The following is an 18,458-nucleotide window of genomic DNA, read 5'->3' as shown; positions in this document are numbered from 1 at the left end:
TTCCCTTCCCTTCCCTTCCCTTCCCTTCCCTTCCCTTCCCTTCCCTTCCCTTCCCTTCCCTTCCCTTCCCTTCCCTTCCCTTCCCTTCCCTTCCCTTCCCTTCCCTTCCCTTTATTTATTTATTTTATTATTATTTTTTTTTTCTTTTATTTTTTTGCTCAAACGAGGATGCTCAGGTGAGTCTTGGAGGGAAAAATAATCACCTAAGTTACAGGCAAATGTAATTTATTGGAAGAATGGAGAATTTAAGCCACGCACAAAAAACAAAGTGAATGTAAAGCAATAGGGATCATGGTGTAGCCCAAATATTAAACAATCGGAAAATGCATCAGAGATTTCTAACATGATCCATAACAAGGAATTTTTAGACAGAAGACTGTCCTGATTAAATAATGAATAAGTAAAATGCACATATTTCCCCAATGTTTCTTTGTGTGTTGGAGAAACTGAATGTCCTAGACCATTTCAGAAGTTTGGGCATACCATTGATTCACTTGGGTTTTGTGGTGTGCCAAAAAGAAAGAGAAAAAAAAAAAAAAAGAGCCTGGGAAACCCTGTAACTGTCCAGTCCCAGTGGTTTTGTTACTATGCCAAAATAAGGGGTCAGGGCATAATAGCACTAGAAAAGCTCACTTGCTGTAGATTTTACATAACGAGTTCCCAGCTTCTCTCATTCAGCCTGTGCCCAGTTCTGCAACCAAGACAGCACAGAGAGCAGATTTCAGCCATAAAGATGTCAGTGGGAGAGCTTGTTTTCCTTTGGTAAATTGCAATAAATTAAACAAATGCCTCAGCACTTGCGGGGGGGGGGGGGGGGGGGGCGCATAGCAGAACTGAAAATGCTGAAAAGAATCTCTCAAAATGTCCTGAAATATTCCCTCTCCTTCTCCATGGCTTGCTGAGAAAGGTATGGGTTTGGCAAAGTAGCCTCTGCTGCTTCCAGTTAAAGTATGTTTAGGGATATCTTTTTACACTAAAAAGTTGTTAGGCACGATTTCCTAAGAACTGGGTTCTTCAGCCACACTTAGGAGTTTCCCTTAGGGCCACCTACTTTTCAGAGGTGGCCCTTGCAGCTCCTATTGATGTGCTTGGCAGCAGCGGGTGCTCAGCCCGCCTGAAAAGTTTTGCCTGCTATATCCAGCTGTTGACTTGTGGATTGAGTAGCCTAATGTGTATCAGCTTAAGCTGGGAATTTCAGTCTTAGCAGCACTTTTAAGTAAAACAAAGCAGAAAACAAATTGTGAGCCAGATTCTGCCTGGTAACAGCACTTCCATTAAGGGAGCTTCTGTGTGCAGAGGCAGCGCAGTGTCCTGGACACACTGCAGCCACTTGGCTGGAGAGAGCCGAAAAGATTCAGGGAGAAACGGGAGAAGGGAATTTGTTGGCAGCATGGCTGAGACAGAGAACAATTTCATCTAACTTTGGTTCTTGCTTGTGTTTTCCCTCCTAGTCAGGAGGACCTGCAGGGATCATGAGGATTTTGAGAAACATCATCCTCCCTCGGAGCCGAGCTTTTACTGTGCTGCAGTCTTAGGGTACTTTCATCAGAGATACAATAGCAAAGCAGCAATTTCTTATTGTGCACTGTCACCTGCAGCCACAATTAACATTTCCCCTTCTCATTAGAGGTTTTCCCTCTGTCCCTTTTCTGTTTTGCCTTTTTTTTTCTTTTTTGTTTTTAAGAGAATAGCAGAAGTCACAGCAAAGGTGACAGCTGATGTCTATGGCTTGGAGTGCCTAATAGGTGGTTAACACTGTAAGTTCCTTGAAAGCAGAGACGCTGCAAACTCTTGCCCTCTTCTCCCCCTCCCAGGTTGCCCACCAAGGAACCTCCCCCCACAACCTGTAGCCATACCCATGATCAGAAGCAGGCGCAGCTGCCCAAACTGCAGACCCATAGACCTGGCAGCATTCCGTCCCAGGCAAGCTAAAGAAGCAAAAAGAAAACCTGTGCAACAGGTAAACTTGCAGTCCCTGCAAGAAGCTTAGGTTAATTTGGAATAACGTCGTGGCTCTGCAACATGCTAATAAAATGTTTACGTGCCTATACAGCATACGATACTTTTGCATATACAATGCTACCATATTCATTCTCTGCTCTAGCCAGAGATTAAAACAGTTAATCTAAGTTCTGTCTGTACATCCCAAGCAATGGGAACTCTGTTTCTTTAGAGAGTATATATCGTAATACACAGTTAAGATGTTTGAAGTCAAATGCAGGACTTAGGCTAAGTAGCTCCCTCTACCATTTTTGAGAAAGGTTTGGCTGAATGTTATGAGACTTACATATATATATGGTGTGTGTGCACATGCATTTATAGAACATGTACATGCATTTATACATGCATTTGTGCAAGTTTGTAGGGAGAGAACTGCTGTGTAGTTGAACTCAGCTCTCTGAACACACATTGTTTCTCAGATGAATTGTGACTCATAATCATTCTTAAAAATCTTTCTCTGAGTGTGTCTGCTTTTATCAAGAATGAGATAATTCAACAGGCAGGTGCTAGTCTGCCTATATCAGGTTTTTACACCAAAGTAGCTAGCTTGGGAAAATGAAACCTTTAGCATTTAATAGCCTACTGACATGTATTTACAATCCACCGAGTGTTGATTTACATCTCTGTGTGCTGCAATGCCCAGACAAACCTGCTCTGCTCCTACACCTTATGTCTCAGAATGCTGTTTCTTGAATGCAAATTATATGGGACACTTCAGATTTGCAAATCTTGGGAAATGAGCAGTATTGGGAGGTTCTGTGGAAGCTGTGGCTTCTGGAAGGGATTTGAGAAAAAAAAAACCCTGCGATAGGAGGAATATCTACATGACAAAAAGACATGACAGATATGTGTGCATAGATGGTGACTGACAGTACCATACTCTCAGGCAGGCTTATTAGTGCAGCCTCAGTGCTATGATAACATAGATATGCTGGACTGGAGCTGGCTTTCACTTGACAGCTGGGAGCGAACCGGCAATTGGTCTCACCCATTTGTGCTGACATACTTAAAGAAGGTGGGAAATTGTATGTGAGATGACAGAGGAAAGGCAGCAACAACTACATATACTAAAAAAGAAAGTTATGGTAGTGGCCTTGAGATTTTTCCCTTTCCTTTTGTAAGGACTCTTACCCTCTCTCAGAGTTGTTAATCACATCATTTTCTGAAGACAAATAGAAGAAGGCAACATAGTCTGAATCAATAGAGTCTCCATGTTATTAGTAGCCTCCACAGAGCCATAGAAAAAGTGGCTACATTAGTAGGAGTTAAATCCTGAGAGTCTCTAGCAGCCAGGTAAACTGGAGACTGTCACAGGGGTTGGCAGGACCTCAGGAAGGGCTGGGGGAACATGGCCCTGGGTACTGGGTTATACTGGGTTGGGAGAAAGCAGGAATTTGCGTACATGGATGGGATCCACTAGTGTCACTTACTGCACTCAGATCTCTTTCCTGCTTCTGCAAAACTCTCTAGTTGAGCATCACTTTATTTAGGGCTACTGCACTAAAATAAAACAGCTTCTCTTTATTCGGGCTCAGAATGAGACAGCAAGATTCTCACCCTGTCTCTGTCTGCTCTCCTCTGTACAAAAGGAACCGGAGGGACACTTTCCCCTGGTCAGACCACCTGGCACTGGTTTTATGCTGAGGCAGTGCCTGGGCGGGCTTGACAGATGCACAGTGTTTTGAAACAGAGCTTGCATTCTTAAGGCTGCCAACTGCCCAGAACAGAGCTAAATGATGCACTTCTCGTCTGGAACAAAGCTGGAAAGTCCCCGGCTTCCTCCAAGCCATTGGAAGTAAAACATAAAGAAAGGGCATGAATATCCTATGAGTTAAATTCCATACTAACACCTAATTTTAACCACCCCTATTTAACCACATAGTTCAATGATTTTAGAAGGCATGTGGTATAATTACCTTCCATTTACAGGACCACTTCACCAGTGGGGAAACCAAGGCAGAGAACAGTTCAAGTCTGTCCAACAAGTCCATGAAGTTACAGAACTTGGAGGAAGATCCAGGTCTCTGAAGTCCAAGTCTGTTACTCCAGCCACAAGCAGAGCTACATCTAACATGCAAGAAACCTGTGGGACTCACTGAAACTAGCTACAGCACCAAGAGCTCAGCAGTTCTCCCCCAAAATAGGTATTTTTATAAACACCAAATTTAATCTAAGACATTCTCATTAGACTAAATAATATGACTGTTTCCTCCACCCCCCCTACATATACGCATTTCAGAAGGCAGGTCAATCCCAGGTATCAGGGGTTATGGACAGATTCCCTCTGCGGAGTGAGTCAGCTGCTCCCCCCAGTACTCCGTTCCTGCCCTGTCCTCTGAACTGTAAATGAATTGGTTGATACAGGACAGAAGAACCTGTATTTTTTATCAGGTGTAACAGTTTATGGTCTGATTTCAGACATTAGGTTCCAAGGCCAAATTCATTTTGAAAGCATCACAGCAGATAAGCTGGCATTAACATTACACTTAAAAATACTTATCATCTGATGCATTGTTAGCCTGAAGGCACATACATACAACAAAGACTTTCATATATAACCTACATATACAACACAAATCTCTATTAAAATATTTTCCTCTCAGACTTTTGCAAAGTGTCATATTGTAATTTTCATTTAAATTTAAATTTCATTTAAAATTAAATTTCATTTAAAATTAAAGTGGTGATCTCCAATGAGAGAGGCAGGAGCAGCTCCAATAAATTTGGCCTTTTGGGGGAGTTACACCAGAGGACATTTCAAGAGGATGTACCATGTTTGACTGCACTGTGGCTGCACACCTCTGACTTCCAGAAAGCAACAGTTTACCAGCAGTTTTAGAAGAGATGAGTGTAACAGCTGTGTCTGAGCTTTGCAAGCCAAATCCTATGTGTAAAGAAGAAACTGCCTTATGTGGGCAAATATATCAGAATTTGAGAATGCATGCCTATGCAGTTTATTTTTTATTTATTTATTAATTAAAATATTTTTACTTTATTATTAAATAAAATAATTTAATTGTATTTAATACTGATTCCTCTTAGAAGAAAGGCAAATATGGAACATTATTTTCCAAAAATCAAGTTTTTGTTTCAGGAGGGAAGCACAACTGTCTGGTGTTTGGAAGAGACAAATGAACCAAGGGAGCACTCCCCTCCAGCTTCAGCCCTCCCACGGACTCGCTGTAATGCCTTTACAGCACATTTGACTTGCCCTGACAACTGACCTGCATTAGAGAAGTGCTTAGAGATCTTCAAATCAAGAAATGTTCATAACTAAAAAGCATTTACTGTAATGAAGCCCTCAGAAGAGGCTCTGCATGCTGCAGCTGATCTTTAGTGTAAGTGTAATTGCACTGAATGTTGTGGAGTGTATTTTCATTCCTCTTCTGCGTACATTCAATATCATTTTCCGAGTAAAACAAACATCTGTGCACAGTTGTGGAGGTGGGATTTTTACACTAGTTATAGCAGATGACCTTCAGTTTTTGTTTTTACCTAGCAGTGTTACAAAATATAAGCCAAGTTACAACCCCACCTCACACTTTGACCTTTTAAAATTTACTTTTAAAAATAGAGGTTATCTTTATGCTGCAAATTATGCCTTTATAATCCCATAAGTCAGATATCACAGTCCCACTTCAATTATGCTAAACTCTTATGTTAATTTTAAATCATGTAACTTAATTCCTGGCAAAGCAGGCTGGTGATTTTCAAAATGTGGTTAATGAGGCAAAGTACAATCTAGATTCTGCTACTGAGATCATCTGAATCCCTTAGGTCACTGAAGATGACTATGGAGAGGCTCTTCTTTACAAAAGTCTGGGTTAGATTTTCAAAAAATGAATTTTTAAGTGCAGTTAGGGGCTATGAAATTTGAAGTTGAGCATACAAAGAAGTTAAATTACTTTCACTAGAGCCACAGAACAACAGCGCAGCTAAAACAATTATACTTCTGTGCACATACATGCTTTAAAGGCCTTAAGTAGTGTCCTCCCCTTTTAAATCACAAATGCAAACCGCACCAGATTTTCAAGATGACAATCCAGGGACCTGATGTCTGTCCACAGATGCATGCAAATCAATGTAATTTTCTCTCTCATTTGCAGAAGCCAAACATTTGCTAATAACTTTTTCACCCCCGCCTTGACTCAAACAATAGCTTTATCTAAGACCAGTTAGTAGATGAAATCTTATGAGACTGTACAGCTTTTTCAATACAATTACCTCCCCCCGACCTGAATCTCTGTCATTCCCTGATCAGATAGGCTGAAAGTTTGTCACTAAAGCAAGCTCAAGGTGAAGCTTAAGTTCTTCAGAGACTTTGTCATTTACTATTTATTTCTCTGAATTAAAGAATTCATACAAAACTTATACATAAATTGGCCTTCAGTCTTTATTAGCATGTTAAACTTGTTTTCCTCAGATGTGTTTTGAAAAATATTGGTACATGAGCCATTTTTTTTGTCTGTAAATGAACAATTAACACACATCCACAACAGACAAGGCAAAGCAAATATATAGACATCCAAAGGTTGGTGTATATTTATTTTTTATTTAACATTTTCAATGGCCTCCCTACAAGGCAAGACGGATTCATTCAGGATTTGAGGTGAGAATCAATACTTACAAGAGCAGAGGATCTAGAGAGCTCCGCTGTGTCCGTGGAAAAGATGCTTTTTACACCAAGGTCAAATCCAAGTGAAATCTAAGGCAATTTTCACATGAACTAGGAGGTTAGATGATGATACAAAATCAAAACTCTGGCAGGAGCTGCTCTTTAATGTCCTAAGGCATAGACCCACTTGAGAGCAACAGTCATGAAAGTGCATGGCAAAACAAAACAAAACAAAATCGTGCTCGGTAAAGACACATGGGAACTCAATAACAGCCATTAACCGGAATGGTGAACAACACTGGAGTGGCAGTGTACTGGTGTCCAGCATGACGGCTGCAAGGAACCAGCTCTCCAGCATGGTGCCCTGGGGGCTGAGCCCTCGGCCGTGGGGCAGCTGTGCTCGCTGTGGTGCCCTGAGCAGAGCAGTGCAGTTCTGGCGCTCCCTGCTCTGGGATGGAGCCCACAGGAAAATCAGGAGGGATTTCTGCCAGGGAAGGTGGGAGTCAGACTCCATCTTGAGTCTAAAGGGGGACATTTAGGGACACACTGTTCACCTGAGGAAAGGCACAGAATCATAGAATCACAGAATTGTCAAGGTTGGAAAAGACCCTTAAGATCATCGAGTCCAACCGTTAACCTAGCACTGCCAAGTCCATCTATACCATCTCTTCGAGCACCGTATCTATCCGTTCTTTAAATACCTCCAGGGAGGGAGACTCAACCACTTCCCTGGGCAACCTGTTCCAGTGCTTGACCACCCTTTCGGTGAAGAAGTTTTTCCTAATATCTAACCTAAACTTTCCCTGGCATAGCTTGAGGCCATTTCCTCTCGTCCTATCCCTTGTTACTTGGGAGAAGAGACCGACCCCTACCTCGCTACAACCTCCTTTCAGGTAGTTGTAGAGAGCAATAAGGTCACCCCTCAGCCTCCTCTTCGCCAGACTAAACAACCCCAGTTCCCTCAGCCACTCCTCATAAGACTTGTGCTCTAGACCCTTCACCAACTTCGTTGCCCTCCTCTGGACACGCTCCAGCACCTCGATGTCCTTCTTGTAGTGAGGGGCCCAAAACTGAACACAGTACTCGAGGTGCGGCCTCACCAGTGCCGAGTACAGGGGCACTATCACCTCCCTGGTCCTGCTGGCCACGCTATTCTTGATACAGGCCAGGATGCCATTGGCCCTCTTGGCCACCTGAGCACACTGCTGGCTCACATTCAGGCGGCTGTCAACCAATGCATCGGGGCATGCATCGGGGCAGTTCAATAGTTGGATATCCTGCCCCAAACACTTCTGATGATAACACCTATGGGCCCGTCTAGGCACAGCAACAGCTCACACAAGTTACAGTGTGTGCATTTCCCTGCCCAAGGCATCCCTCCACCTCCTCATCGGTGCTGAACACCTTCACCTCTCAACATCTCATGGTGATGATGGCTTTTGGGATTTTTCCTTCTCCTCCTCTTTGCTCCACGGCCCTAGAGAACAGCCTGGCTTTGGCTACAGGTGATGCTAGTCACATACAGCACCAGCTCTGACTTGGGCTGCCCAGTATGCTTTTACCTTTCCCCCTCGGAGTGGCTCATCCTGCCACGAGGAGAGACGTGCAGAGCCTGCTAGGTTACATACTGGCACCACAGAGGCTGGAAGTGGCTTTTTTCCTCTTCTGAGGAGAAAACTGAGGGAGAAACAAGCAGCAAGGGTATGTAGCAAACGGTCTCCCCTTTCAGCGGGGACCCACAAGTACTCCTGTAGAAGTACTGAAGCTGTACATTTGCCTGAGATGAGAGAAAGGACAGCAACAGTGCTAATCATGATCAGTGGCTGGGAACAGAGGAAAAGGACATTTTACTTGCATCAGTTTCCCACCAGGCTGTTTCTTTATTCTATAAGTTACTATAACAAGACGCTGGAGCAAAATGCCCCAAACCACTCCAGGAAGCTAAGAATAGGTGTCATCTTTATTTTGGAAGTGCATAGGGTAGGGATTTATCCCTCTCCATTTTGCAGAGATTTTTCCTCCTCCTGGGACACCCTGGCCACCATCTTACAACACCATGTGCAACTGCGGGTTGCAGGAACGACTGCGTGCATTGGTCAGACAGCACTTGAGGGAAAAGAGGGAAGAGGAGGAGAGAAGGTACCTTTTCCTTTTATAACCAGGACCGTGGGGCTCTGGACACAACTGCCTCTAGGATGAATCACCAATACCCATCCCACCACATAACACTGCAGCACTCACCCCGCCCCTGGGGTTTGCTGGCTGCTGACAAGGCAGGAAGGACAGCAAAACACAGGTGACTTCAGGAAGCTCTGGGGACAAAACCAGTCCATGGGTTTAGGAGGCAATGGGCATACACATCTTCTGTGTAACGAATTTCTGGGGGCTGGGCTGATGGTTGGACACTGGCAGACCAAGAGCGGTCACAGCAGTCACAGTGAAGGTGCTTCTCAGTACAGACCTTATAACGTCCCATAGCTACCACCCTAAGGCTTTGCCCTCTCACCAAAGATGAAGACTATCTTGAATATTGGGACCACAGTATGCATCATGTGGTTGACTCCACTGTAAATTAAAATATTAATTTTAACGTATGTGGCAGTTCTCGGAAACTCATGTTTGTCAACTCTAGTGCATTGATCAAAATGGGGTAGTAGACTGGGACTTCAGATCACAGGCTTACCCAAATTTACTCTGCTCAACAGTTGAGCTGCTGTGTTATTTGTAGTTTTATGCATTTGTGTTCAAAAGCACCCTTCAGTAAAAAACAATCAATCAGGTCTAAAAACAGCTACAGTCTAATGGTAATCAAACAACCAAGCCTTGCAACTGAGAATGCTGCAAACATGTCAGAAAATTAGCCAATGCTTCTTTATTAATAAGTGTCAGAAAGTAAAAAATACATTCAAAAATAGTTTCAAAAACAATTTTTAAAGCACACACACCAAAAAAGAATGATGCTACTCTTAATGCTTTTTTCTTAAATCATTGAAAGAACATTAGGTAAGCTAATGCAACAGCTGGCTGTGCTTCCACAGTATAATCCATAATGGTAAAAGCAGCTTTTTCAGGCATTTTAGTGCAATTTATGCTGTTTACAGGTCTTTTTTTTGTGCATTGTCCTATAATTTAATGTCAATTGATGTCACTCGAGCTTATAAAATCCCCACTAAGTCAAGACAACTCCACTTAGCAGTAACTTTGTTTCTTTTCAGGGCTAATATCAAAGTAGTTGTTCTGAATCCCAAAATGATAAATATCTATATAGAAGCCTAAAGCTATTCTGGTGCTATACAGTTGGTGATGTATAATTGAACATTAAGTAATCCAAGTGATAGAAGTCGTAGGTCAGCTGTCTCTCCTCCTTAGACAATTCCTTTAAGTATTGCCTCACTACTTCTGCACTTGTTCTCTCATCAGAGGAATGTCTGTCTTTGAATTTAGGAAACTTCAGCTCGGCTGGAGCACCTACCAGCTGCAAAAAGTAACTGGCGTCTTCTTCCAGGGTTTCAAACTTTCCTATAAAATCATAGTTGATGAGGCAGGGATAGCAGAGCTTACTGACTTGCTCCCAGTGAATGTCCATTCCTACTGGGCGATGGGAATCTAGCAAATATTGGATAAACTCCTTGAACTTAACTCCCGATCCTGTTTTCAATGCCTCTTCATTTGCGTTATGTCTATACTTCTTAATTATTGCCTTCCCAAATACTGGATGGTAATAGCTGTTTGGATGTTCAAACTTATCCCTGAAGGCAGATACCAGTCTTTCCATAGGATCACGTACAAATATAATCTTGGTGTACGTGTTCAAGCGTGTGTATATCCCTTTTAGGTCATAACTGTCCAGTTTCCTTAGATGCTTTCCATAGTGCACATCGTCATGAGAAATGTTGTGTGCTGAAGCGGCGAGTCCGTTGAGCACCATGAGGACCCTTTTCCAATTGGAGCAGCCTGCTTTTGGCACTTCGCAGTACAGGACCTTGTGCCTGTCCTCCACGTAAATTCTTGACACCAGGTGCACGAGGTGGGTTTGCAGCTTCTTTCTGCTGTTGTATTTCTTACAGAAGTCATGCAGGAAGGACCTGCGCTTTTCCTGGGCTCTATCCACATCCTTCCACTTGCCACCCTTGACTAATGTCTTGTTTAAAGGATGCAGTGCAGGAGGTAAATACACTCCTCTGAAATGGCTCAGAGGTGACTCGCTCATCTTCTGCTGTTCAGACAGTTGGCTCACCAAGGAGGCAGCCACCGCACCAAAAGGGTCAGCCTTGCCCCGCCAGTGCCTGCCACCTGAGACGGCCATCTCGTGCTTACTGAAGCCAGGAGGAGTGCTCCTGCTCCACCCTGCTCTCCTCGGCGTCCCCAGCGGTGGGAGTGTGAAATCCTGCAAACATGAAAAGGAGCGGAGCTTACAATGCAGTGACAGCCCAGCCCAGCCCATTCACTCTCCAACAGCAGGAAGGATGGTGGTGCACGCTCACAACCAAGCCACATTTAGTACTACAAAGTCTCTTGAACCACTTGATTGATACATCTAATTTTGCAACAAGCTGGGCTAATTACTGAATTACATGCTTCTAAAGCTTACCTGTTAGTGCCCAGTAGGTCTTTCTACAAAAATAAATAGCTTAAGCCACACCTTTTAAGCAATCAGAAGAGGTTCACACAGAGAGGCTGCCAGTCCTGGTAGGGGTGGCCAGGTGCTTTTCTCTACTGAACACATTTTTCCCCGTGACAGCACTAGTTGAGTTGCACAGCCGCTAACAGCTCTCCAGAGTGCACTGGCACAGTCACGCTAACAGCTGCCACATCTGCTTCCACCGCTGTGACTTCGAGCAAGCCTTGTCCCCCAGTGGCTGCAAGGTCAGCACTGGTGGCAGGGAACCAACCTAGGGCTCCTAACTAGCTGACATCAGTGGGTTTGAGCAGGTTGTAATGACAGACAAAATCCTCCCTCCAAAAAGTCCTATTCCTGTCCCCCTACAGATAGGTCATGGAAGTGGGATGCATTGGACTGCATGCACATACGGGTGTTTGCAACACAAATGCCTGCACCTGAGCTAGCTGCTTTCATAGCTGTTAAGGAAAAATAGGTGCCTTTAGAGCCTATTCCATCTGACTTATTTAAACATCAACATTAATGACATCAACTAACTAAACATCAACTAGTGACCCTGCAAAGAATGTGAAAAGACGAGACTTTCCTCCCAAACATCTCTTTTATTGTCCCCAGCCACCGTGCAATCCACAAGCTGCAGAAATGGCAAAACTCAGATCTGTGTTTTGCCATCACATTCTTCAGGGTCTTGTATCGTGCAAGTTGGCTCAAGAGTTTCTTGCAGTTTGGGTATTTCTGCTCTCTCATTCCTGAGTGGATTTTCGTGTGCCTACTAAGGCTTGTAGATTTTTTCTCCTGCCAGTAGGCAAGCCTGATGCATTGGGACATCTATACAGCTGCCTATTTTTATCACAGTTCTGGAGATGGGGGATGCTGGTCAACAGGTTTTTAAACATCCTGTTGCAAATACCAAATAGCCAAATGGTTAGATGGACACACATGCACAGACTGCCTGACTGCTTTCATAAGCCTAACTTTTTTGGAAACCTACATCAAAAGATTCTTCTGCCATAAAGTAATTAAACATTTACTGGAAAGTTGATTTGTGGACTGGCAGACCATAAGTGTGGATTTGGGGGGATGGGAAAGTTCATAGGCCGACTCAAATAAGGCTGTTAAAAATTCAGAGGAATAATGTAAGAAATGGTAATGCATGGAACACAATTTGAATTCCAGTTTGAAATAAAGCCTATGGAAAAACAAGCAGTTCCAAGAAAAGTTAGCCTATCTTGCAGTGTAATAATTTCCAATGACAAAAACAAAACCGGGGGATCAGGCTATTCTGTATTGCTGCAAACCACTGACGGTCAGGTCTCTGTTTTCACTGAACTGAGTAACATGATTTTTGTATTGGTACAATACAAGCAAATAAAAGAACAGAACCATGCAGGACTTGTATATCTGTGAGAGAGGGCACATTGGTGTTTTTAGAGGTGCAAAAGGATACTTGAATTCTTTCAGTTTGACGTGGTCAGTTTTTCTAATATAATTTGTTTTTTTAATTCTGTTGTCTAATATTTCATTCTTTAAAACAAACAAAACACATGTGCCTAGAGATTTATCCCTTCTGCCTTAGGACGTAAAGAATTCAGGAGCATAGTTAGTGTGTAATAACAGAAGGTAGCACTAGTAGTAAAACAGGGGATGACTATAAGCCTAATGGGAATTTCAGCATCACAGTGAATGGTGACTTACAAGTGCTACTGCAGAACCACAGACTTACAAATAAATTAAATGCTTTGACTTTAAAAGGAAAACCTGGAACCTAAAAAGGTGAAAATGAAAAATATGGGATACATAGACATCAACCACACAATACCAGGCTCAACAGAAGTAGAAATAAAGTTGTACTACAATGATAAAGTAGCCAAAGATTGTAAACTCACTGGTGCGGCTCTGGGGAATTTTATAATTTAGAAGACAGTCTCCAGTGATATGTGACTGTACTGGTGTTCCCCAATGCAAACAAAATTCAAGAGAGGGCAGCAGTACCTCATGACTTCCTATGGTATGTCATCCAAATTTAGCAGTCTATTTCAGGAGATATTTCAGTGCAAAGACACTTAAACCATCTGAATTTCAAATTAAAGCCACTAAAATGAGCCCTACACTTCAGAGGAAAGTTCAGCCTTCTGAATTCAGCCTGACATCCTGAGCCAGTGGAAGATGCTGTGGTTCCACCAGGCCAAGAGGGAGAAGGACAGATTGAAAGGTGTGTGGTCTTGATTTTGTTCCATTTCAAACAGTCCACCTGGGATCCAGGACCAATCTCAGGGGATAACCCAAGGAGATACCAGAAGAGGATTGCATTTCAGTCTCAGAAACTGTGAATGCAGCTGTAGGAACCACTACTGAAGGATTTTTCATGGGATTAAAGATTTCAGAGAAAGATGGGCAGAACTATTCAGAGAAATCTCAGGTAACACCCTAAAGGAACAACATATGCACAGTGGGAGTCACTTGAAAGGGGCTCCCTCCAAGCGAGACGAGGCAAAAGAAGAAAGAACCTATCAAGAAAAAAAAGCCCCAAACAGAAAGGAAGAAAAAAAAAAAAAGACCTAGGGGAAAAACAATGACATGGGAAGTTCTGAGGACAAAAAAATTATCTAAATATGTAAAATACTATTAGTTGCTTCCCTTCTCCACTTACCCTTCTCATTGAGACACATATCCCGTAGTGAATACAACAGTATTGGCTAATAAATGTTATCATAAGCTCCATGAGGGATAGTGTGCTTGCAGTAAATGCTGGCTGTAACTGCTGGCTCCATCTAAGAATGGGAATGGATAGTGATAATTTTCAAGGGCATAAATGGCTGCTACATTGCCGTGGAAGATTTCCCACTCAAAAAAAAAAAAAAAAAAAAAAGAGATCAAACCTTCCCATACACTTGTCTGAGTAGCTAGGTTAGTAGCTAGTAAAGGTGAGATGAATGAAGGGATGACTCAAGCTTTACTTTTGATTAGACATGTTTAACTAGGAGGTTTTCTTCCAAAACTAACACAAGTTGTTGAATAGATAGTGCCATATTTCTTAAGCAAAACTACCTGACAGTCTGGCATATTTAGCTGCTACCACTCTTATGTGCATGAGAGAGCTGAAAGCCACACACTCTGAAAGGATTTTAATGTTTTATGATACTAGGCTTACACAAAGTGAGGTGCCTTCTTTGGCCTCCTCTTGTTGCCAGTGACTTTTCAATGCCCATTTTATGACACTTTAAAGATCTGAACATCTCCATGTTATGTTGATTTTTTTCACAGCAGGAACAGGAAAAGAAGAAACTTGCAAAAACAATAAATTTTTTTTTTTTTAAATCTTGTCCATTATATCTATGTTCCTAACAGTCCACCCCACAAGCTGCTGAGCATCATTATTTTGGAAAATGCCTGAACATACACCAACAACAGGCAGCACGCAGGTAATCCCACATCAGGCATCAGCTGGATTCAGATCTTTCCATGCCAACAGTCCTTACCAAACTCTTTGAGCCAAGTGTCTAAGTGCAGGGATGGCCATTCACGACTTTCCAAAGAGCTGCTACGTTTAGGAACCAGCTGCCTGGCATGGGAGATGAACTCCATGTCCACCTTGGACAGATGCAAGGCTGTCCTTGAGACATGCTGACAACCTATGCAGCAGGTTGTGTACCTTTCATCCGAGAGTTAAAATCCAGTGAAGTGTTGCACCCTTGGCAGTAATTATGCAGAGTGCCTTGTTCTCCGTTTGCATTAACATGTTTGAAAGGAAGTTAAGAAATGGCCATGAGTCCAATTTAAAAGAGTATGCACATCACTTCTGTCTCCCTTTAGCTAGGCAGGAACTGAAGACAGATTTAAAAATTAGTTTAAATACAAGGGAAAAATGAATTTAACAGAGTGTTAGTGTGATGTTTGGCTACTGGCAGGCAACTCAGTAAAGCTGCTGAAACAAAAGGCATTTTTGAGTCATTAATGGGTTAATGGATTTTTTTTGACATTTTTATTGCTGAAGATTTCCTCCTCATCCCCATCCACAAAAGGATTTTTCCTCACTGTAAAAATAAGTAGCCAATACCTTTTACACACATTGAAGCTGTCCTTTCCTTTAATACCTTCACAAGTCACTGGGGTAGAAGAGAGTGACTACTGCCAAGAATGGTTAAGACTCATCCAGTTATGCTTTGTGGTGGTTTTACAATGCACGGGTGAGATCTCATCTAGACAGTTTGCAATTAGAGCAACCCACCATGCAAAAAGATAATGCTGTATTGGAAAGGAAGATATTCCAGGGCTGATTTACAAAGATTTAATGGCTTGCAGTGCAGACAGTGCTGTGTTTCCTAGATGCTTTAGTGCTGGATCTTCATTTTTACTAACAAGAATAATAAAATTAAGTGAGCCCAACAGAAAACATAGGACAAAGAATAGTGGAGGGAAGAAATATTCTGTTTTACTGTGCTTTTCTGTACTGCCAAATACATTGTAATTATTAGTAATATACGGTTTGGCTCTCAACATCCAGCTAATATGTCTCCTGTCCTAAAACACGCTTCCTGAAATAGTCCTCTAAGATGCTTCTTAGGAGCAACTGCATGAATCACCTGGGAGCCTACTGTGCTCTGCTTTTTACTGTGGCTTGTACTTGACTGCTGCAGGTTTGAGTGCCCTGAGGACCCTCTCAGCACTGTTATACTAAATAGCTAATATGGGTGCTCTGCAAACGCATGGATATTCAAAGATGATAAAAACTTCATTCCTTAAGACAAGAACAGGTTGAAATATTTTTTTGCAGATTAAACTTATGAAAAACAATTATTTAGAAGGACAGAGCATTTGTGTTTTCTGATTAACTCAGGCAGGGGTTCTGCAGTACAGGGGTTCACAGAAACTTACCCACAAGAAGAAACAAAGGCCCCCCAACGATGAAATGAAAGGAGTTTGAAATACATGCTTGGAGTATATTGTATCTTCACTTACATCCCAGTCCTTTGGTACTAGATGTGTTCAGCAGCGCCAAAGTTCAACATGAACTGAGAGCACTAGATACTTTATTTCACTGTATAAATATATTTCTCTATGTTGCTTCTTATGTGAGGATTGCGTTATAATGACCACATAATTTCAAGACTGTACTTGTTTACCTAGGATCTTGCTGCAGAAAACAGAGAAAGGCTCTTCTGAAACAAGGTTCCTTTTCCGATTCACTCTCTGATTTTATATTGATCAGGGAGCACATGGATATCAGTCTCTTAATTTAGGTATTTAGATGAAGGCAGCTTGAATACTGGAGAGCTATAAAACAAACATCCTCTTATTTGGATTCTAGGTACGTGTTGAGTCTTTGAAAAGGTAATGTATAGTTTCAGCCTAAACCTTATTTGCTTAAAATACCAAGCTTTTCATGTAACTGGTCACAGTTAGAAGGATTTCTTCAGCAGAGGTCCACAATTGTGGCACATGGCTCAAAACTGATAGCAAAAGTTTGCATGACTCCTATTTTCAGCAAGCCAGTGAAGCCTGGAGCTATTAGTACCTCACTTCAGCTATAAAAACACGTAGAACTATACTTAACACATGTATGTGAAAGTCTTCTTAAGCCTGCCAAAAGGAGGGATTATCCTTAACTTTTTTGTGCTGGAAGACTATTTGCAAAGCATAATTCAGAGTGGCCAGACTCCTCTACTACTATGCTACCTGAGTTAACATGTAAATATGCTCACAACTTGCTCATATCATAGCAGTTGTGTAGTGTAATGTTGATGAGCTAAACAAATCCCTACAGGAGCTCCCAATGAAGAGACTATCCAGGCTGGCCACAAGTGACAGGAAATATTTGCTGATGAGGTGCTTGACCTTCTGTGCAGTGGAGATAAACCTCTTGATTCATCACTTGTGCTTAAAACAGCTACTCCAGAGATAGGCACTACTAACCCCTCACCTCCCAGTGGAGTCATGAATTTTTGGCTTATCTAATTTATTCAGGGCAAATCATCACTGCTAGATTCCTCACAAGCCAGAGTTCACATATGTATTCCTTGTGAATGCTGCAAGTTTAGCAGAAATACTTCTGTCAGAGATACTTTGTGGCTCATACACAATTCCACTATGGAAGAGGAAGAATGAAACAACTGTGCTTTGAACTTTCATAGTTCTTTCTGCTCCTAAAGTTCTCAAAAAACCACAAAATAGCAGCAAGCTTATCTTTCTTCTGGATTAAGATCTAGGAATATTTTGTATGTGGAGCCATCCGTCCTGGCAGGCAAAATCTTACTATAACAGACACCACATTTTCCTATGAGATATGTATCCCTAAAACACATATACTTGTACCAAGTATCTCTAAGATTACTAGAGTTGGGGGAAAAAAAAGAAATGAGAATACGAGGTGCTCAGAGCTTCCTGCAGAGACTAACAAACAGGCAAACTTTATAGTTTGTAGCTGAAATACAATTAGGTTCAAGGGAGGTACTTGTGAATACCGGGCCAGACACAAATCAGAATAACTGATCATAGTAAGAAAAAAAAAAATACTGCAGGTAAATTTTAATTAAGAGATACCAGTCATTTTAAATATTGCTTTTCAAAACACAGCTTTGTGAATCAGTAACTATTGCCCCTTGAATCTGTTAGCAGAAAGTCCGGTGTCTCACTGGAGGGTGACTTGGAGTTATGGCAAGGGCACAGACAAAGTGAATGAAAAAGGGAAGGGCAGAGGGAAAGAGATTTTTTTTTTAATGCAGTGTGGCCAAATGTCAGTGAATGAGCTGGTGTGAAAAAAATTTGAAATGAGAGCACCAATCCAGAGCTTTTTTGGAGGAAAACAACCCCAGGCCCACAGGTAACAGGGAAAGTGGAGAGGCCCAATGGGGTAAGATAAACAGTAACATTATCAGGATTATAGTAGTAGTCCCATCCCCATTTAATAAGGGGACAGGGGGAACCCATTTGTCTTTGCCTGAGACCCTCACAGATACATGACTCCTGGCTTTGCACAGGGCTCCCTTCCTCTCCCTGCCCCCTGCCTTCATCTACAGAAAGCACGAAGTCACCCATGCTAATGAGGCACAACAGTCTGCACGAGCCACTTCCATAAGCTGATTCATATGGTCAGCAACTTGGATGAAAGAAATTAATCTCTACTTTTACTTGCCAATTCTTGTTCAATTCTGGAATTAACTGCCTCCTGTTTCCACCCTTAGAGTCAAAACATTTGGTTTCTCCAAAACATGCTCAGAATGG

At 42.2% G+C, this 18,458-nt stretch overlaps 1 protein-coding gene across 1 annotated transcript in view; it reads right to left on the bottom strand.

Annotated features, from left to right (window-relative positions):
- Positions 1–9,905: 9,905 nt before the first annotated feature.
- Positions 9,906–18,458, bottom strand: part of CHST9 (carbohydrate sulfotransferase 9) — a gene marked incomplete at its 3' end in the record, with an annotated part of 86,769 nt that continues 78,216 nt past the window's right edge. The window contains exon 3 of the mRNA XM_082307320.1: positions 9,906–11,003. Coding sequence (XP_082163446.1) covers positions 9,906–11,003 — 1,098 coding nt within the window. The remainder of the gene's footprint in view (positions 11,004–18,458) is intronic.

This window comes from Platalea leucorodia, assembly GCF_965183815.1.
Source record: "Platalea leucorodia genome assembly, chromosome: 1".
NCBI lineage: Eukaryota > Metazoa > Chordata > Aves > Pelecaniformes > Threskiornithidae > Platalea > Platalea leucorodia.
This window is presented reverse-complemented; position numbering and strand designations above follow the sequence as displayed.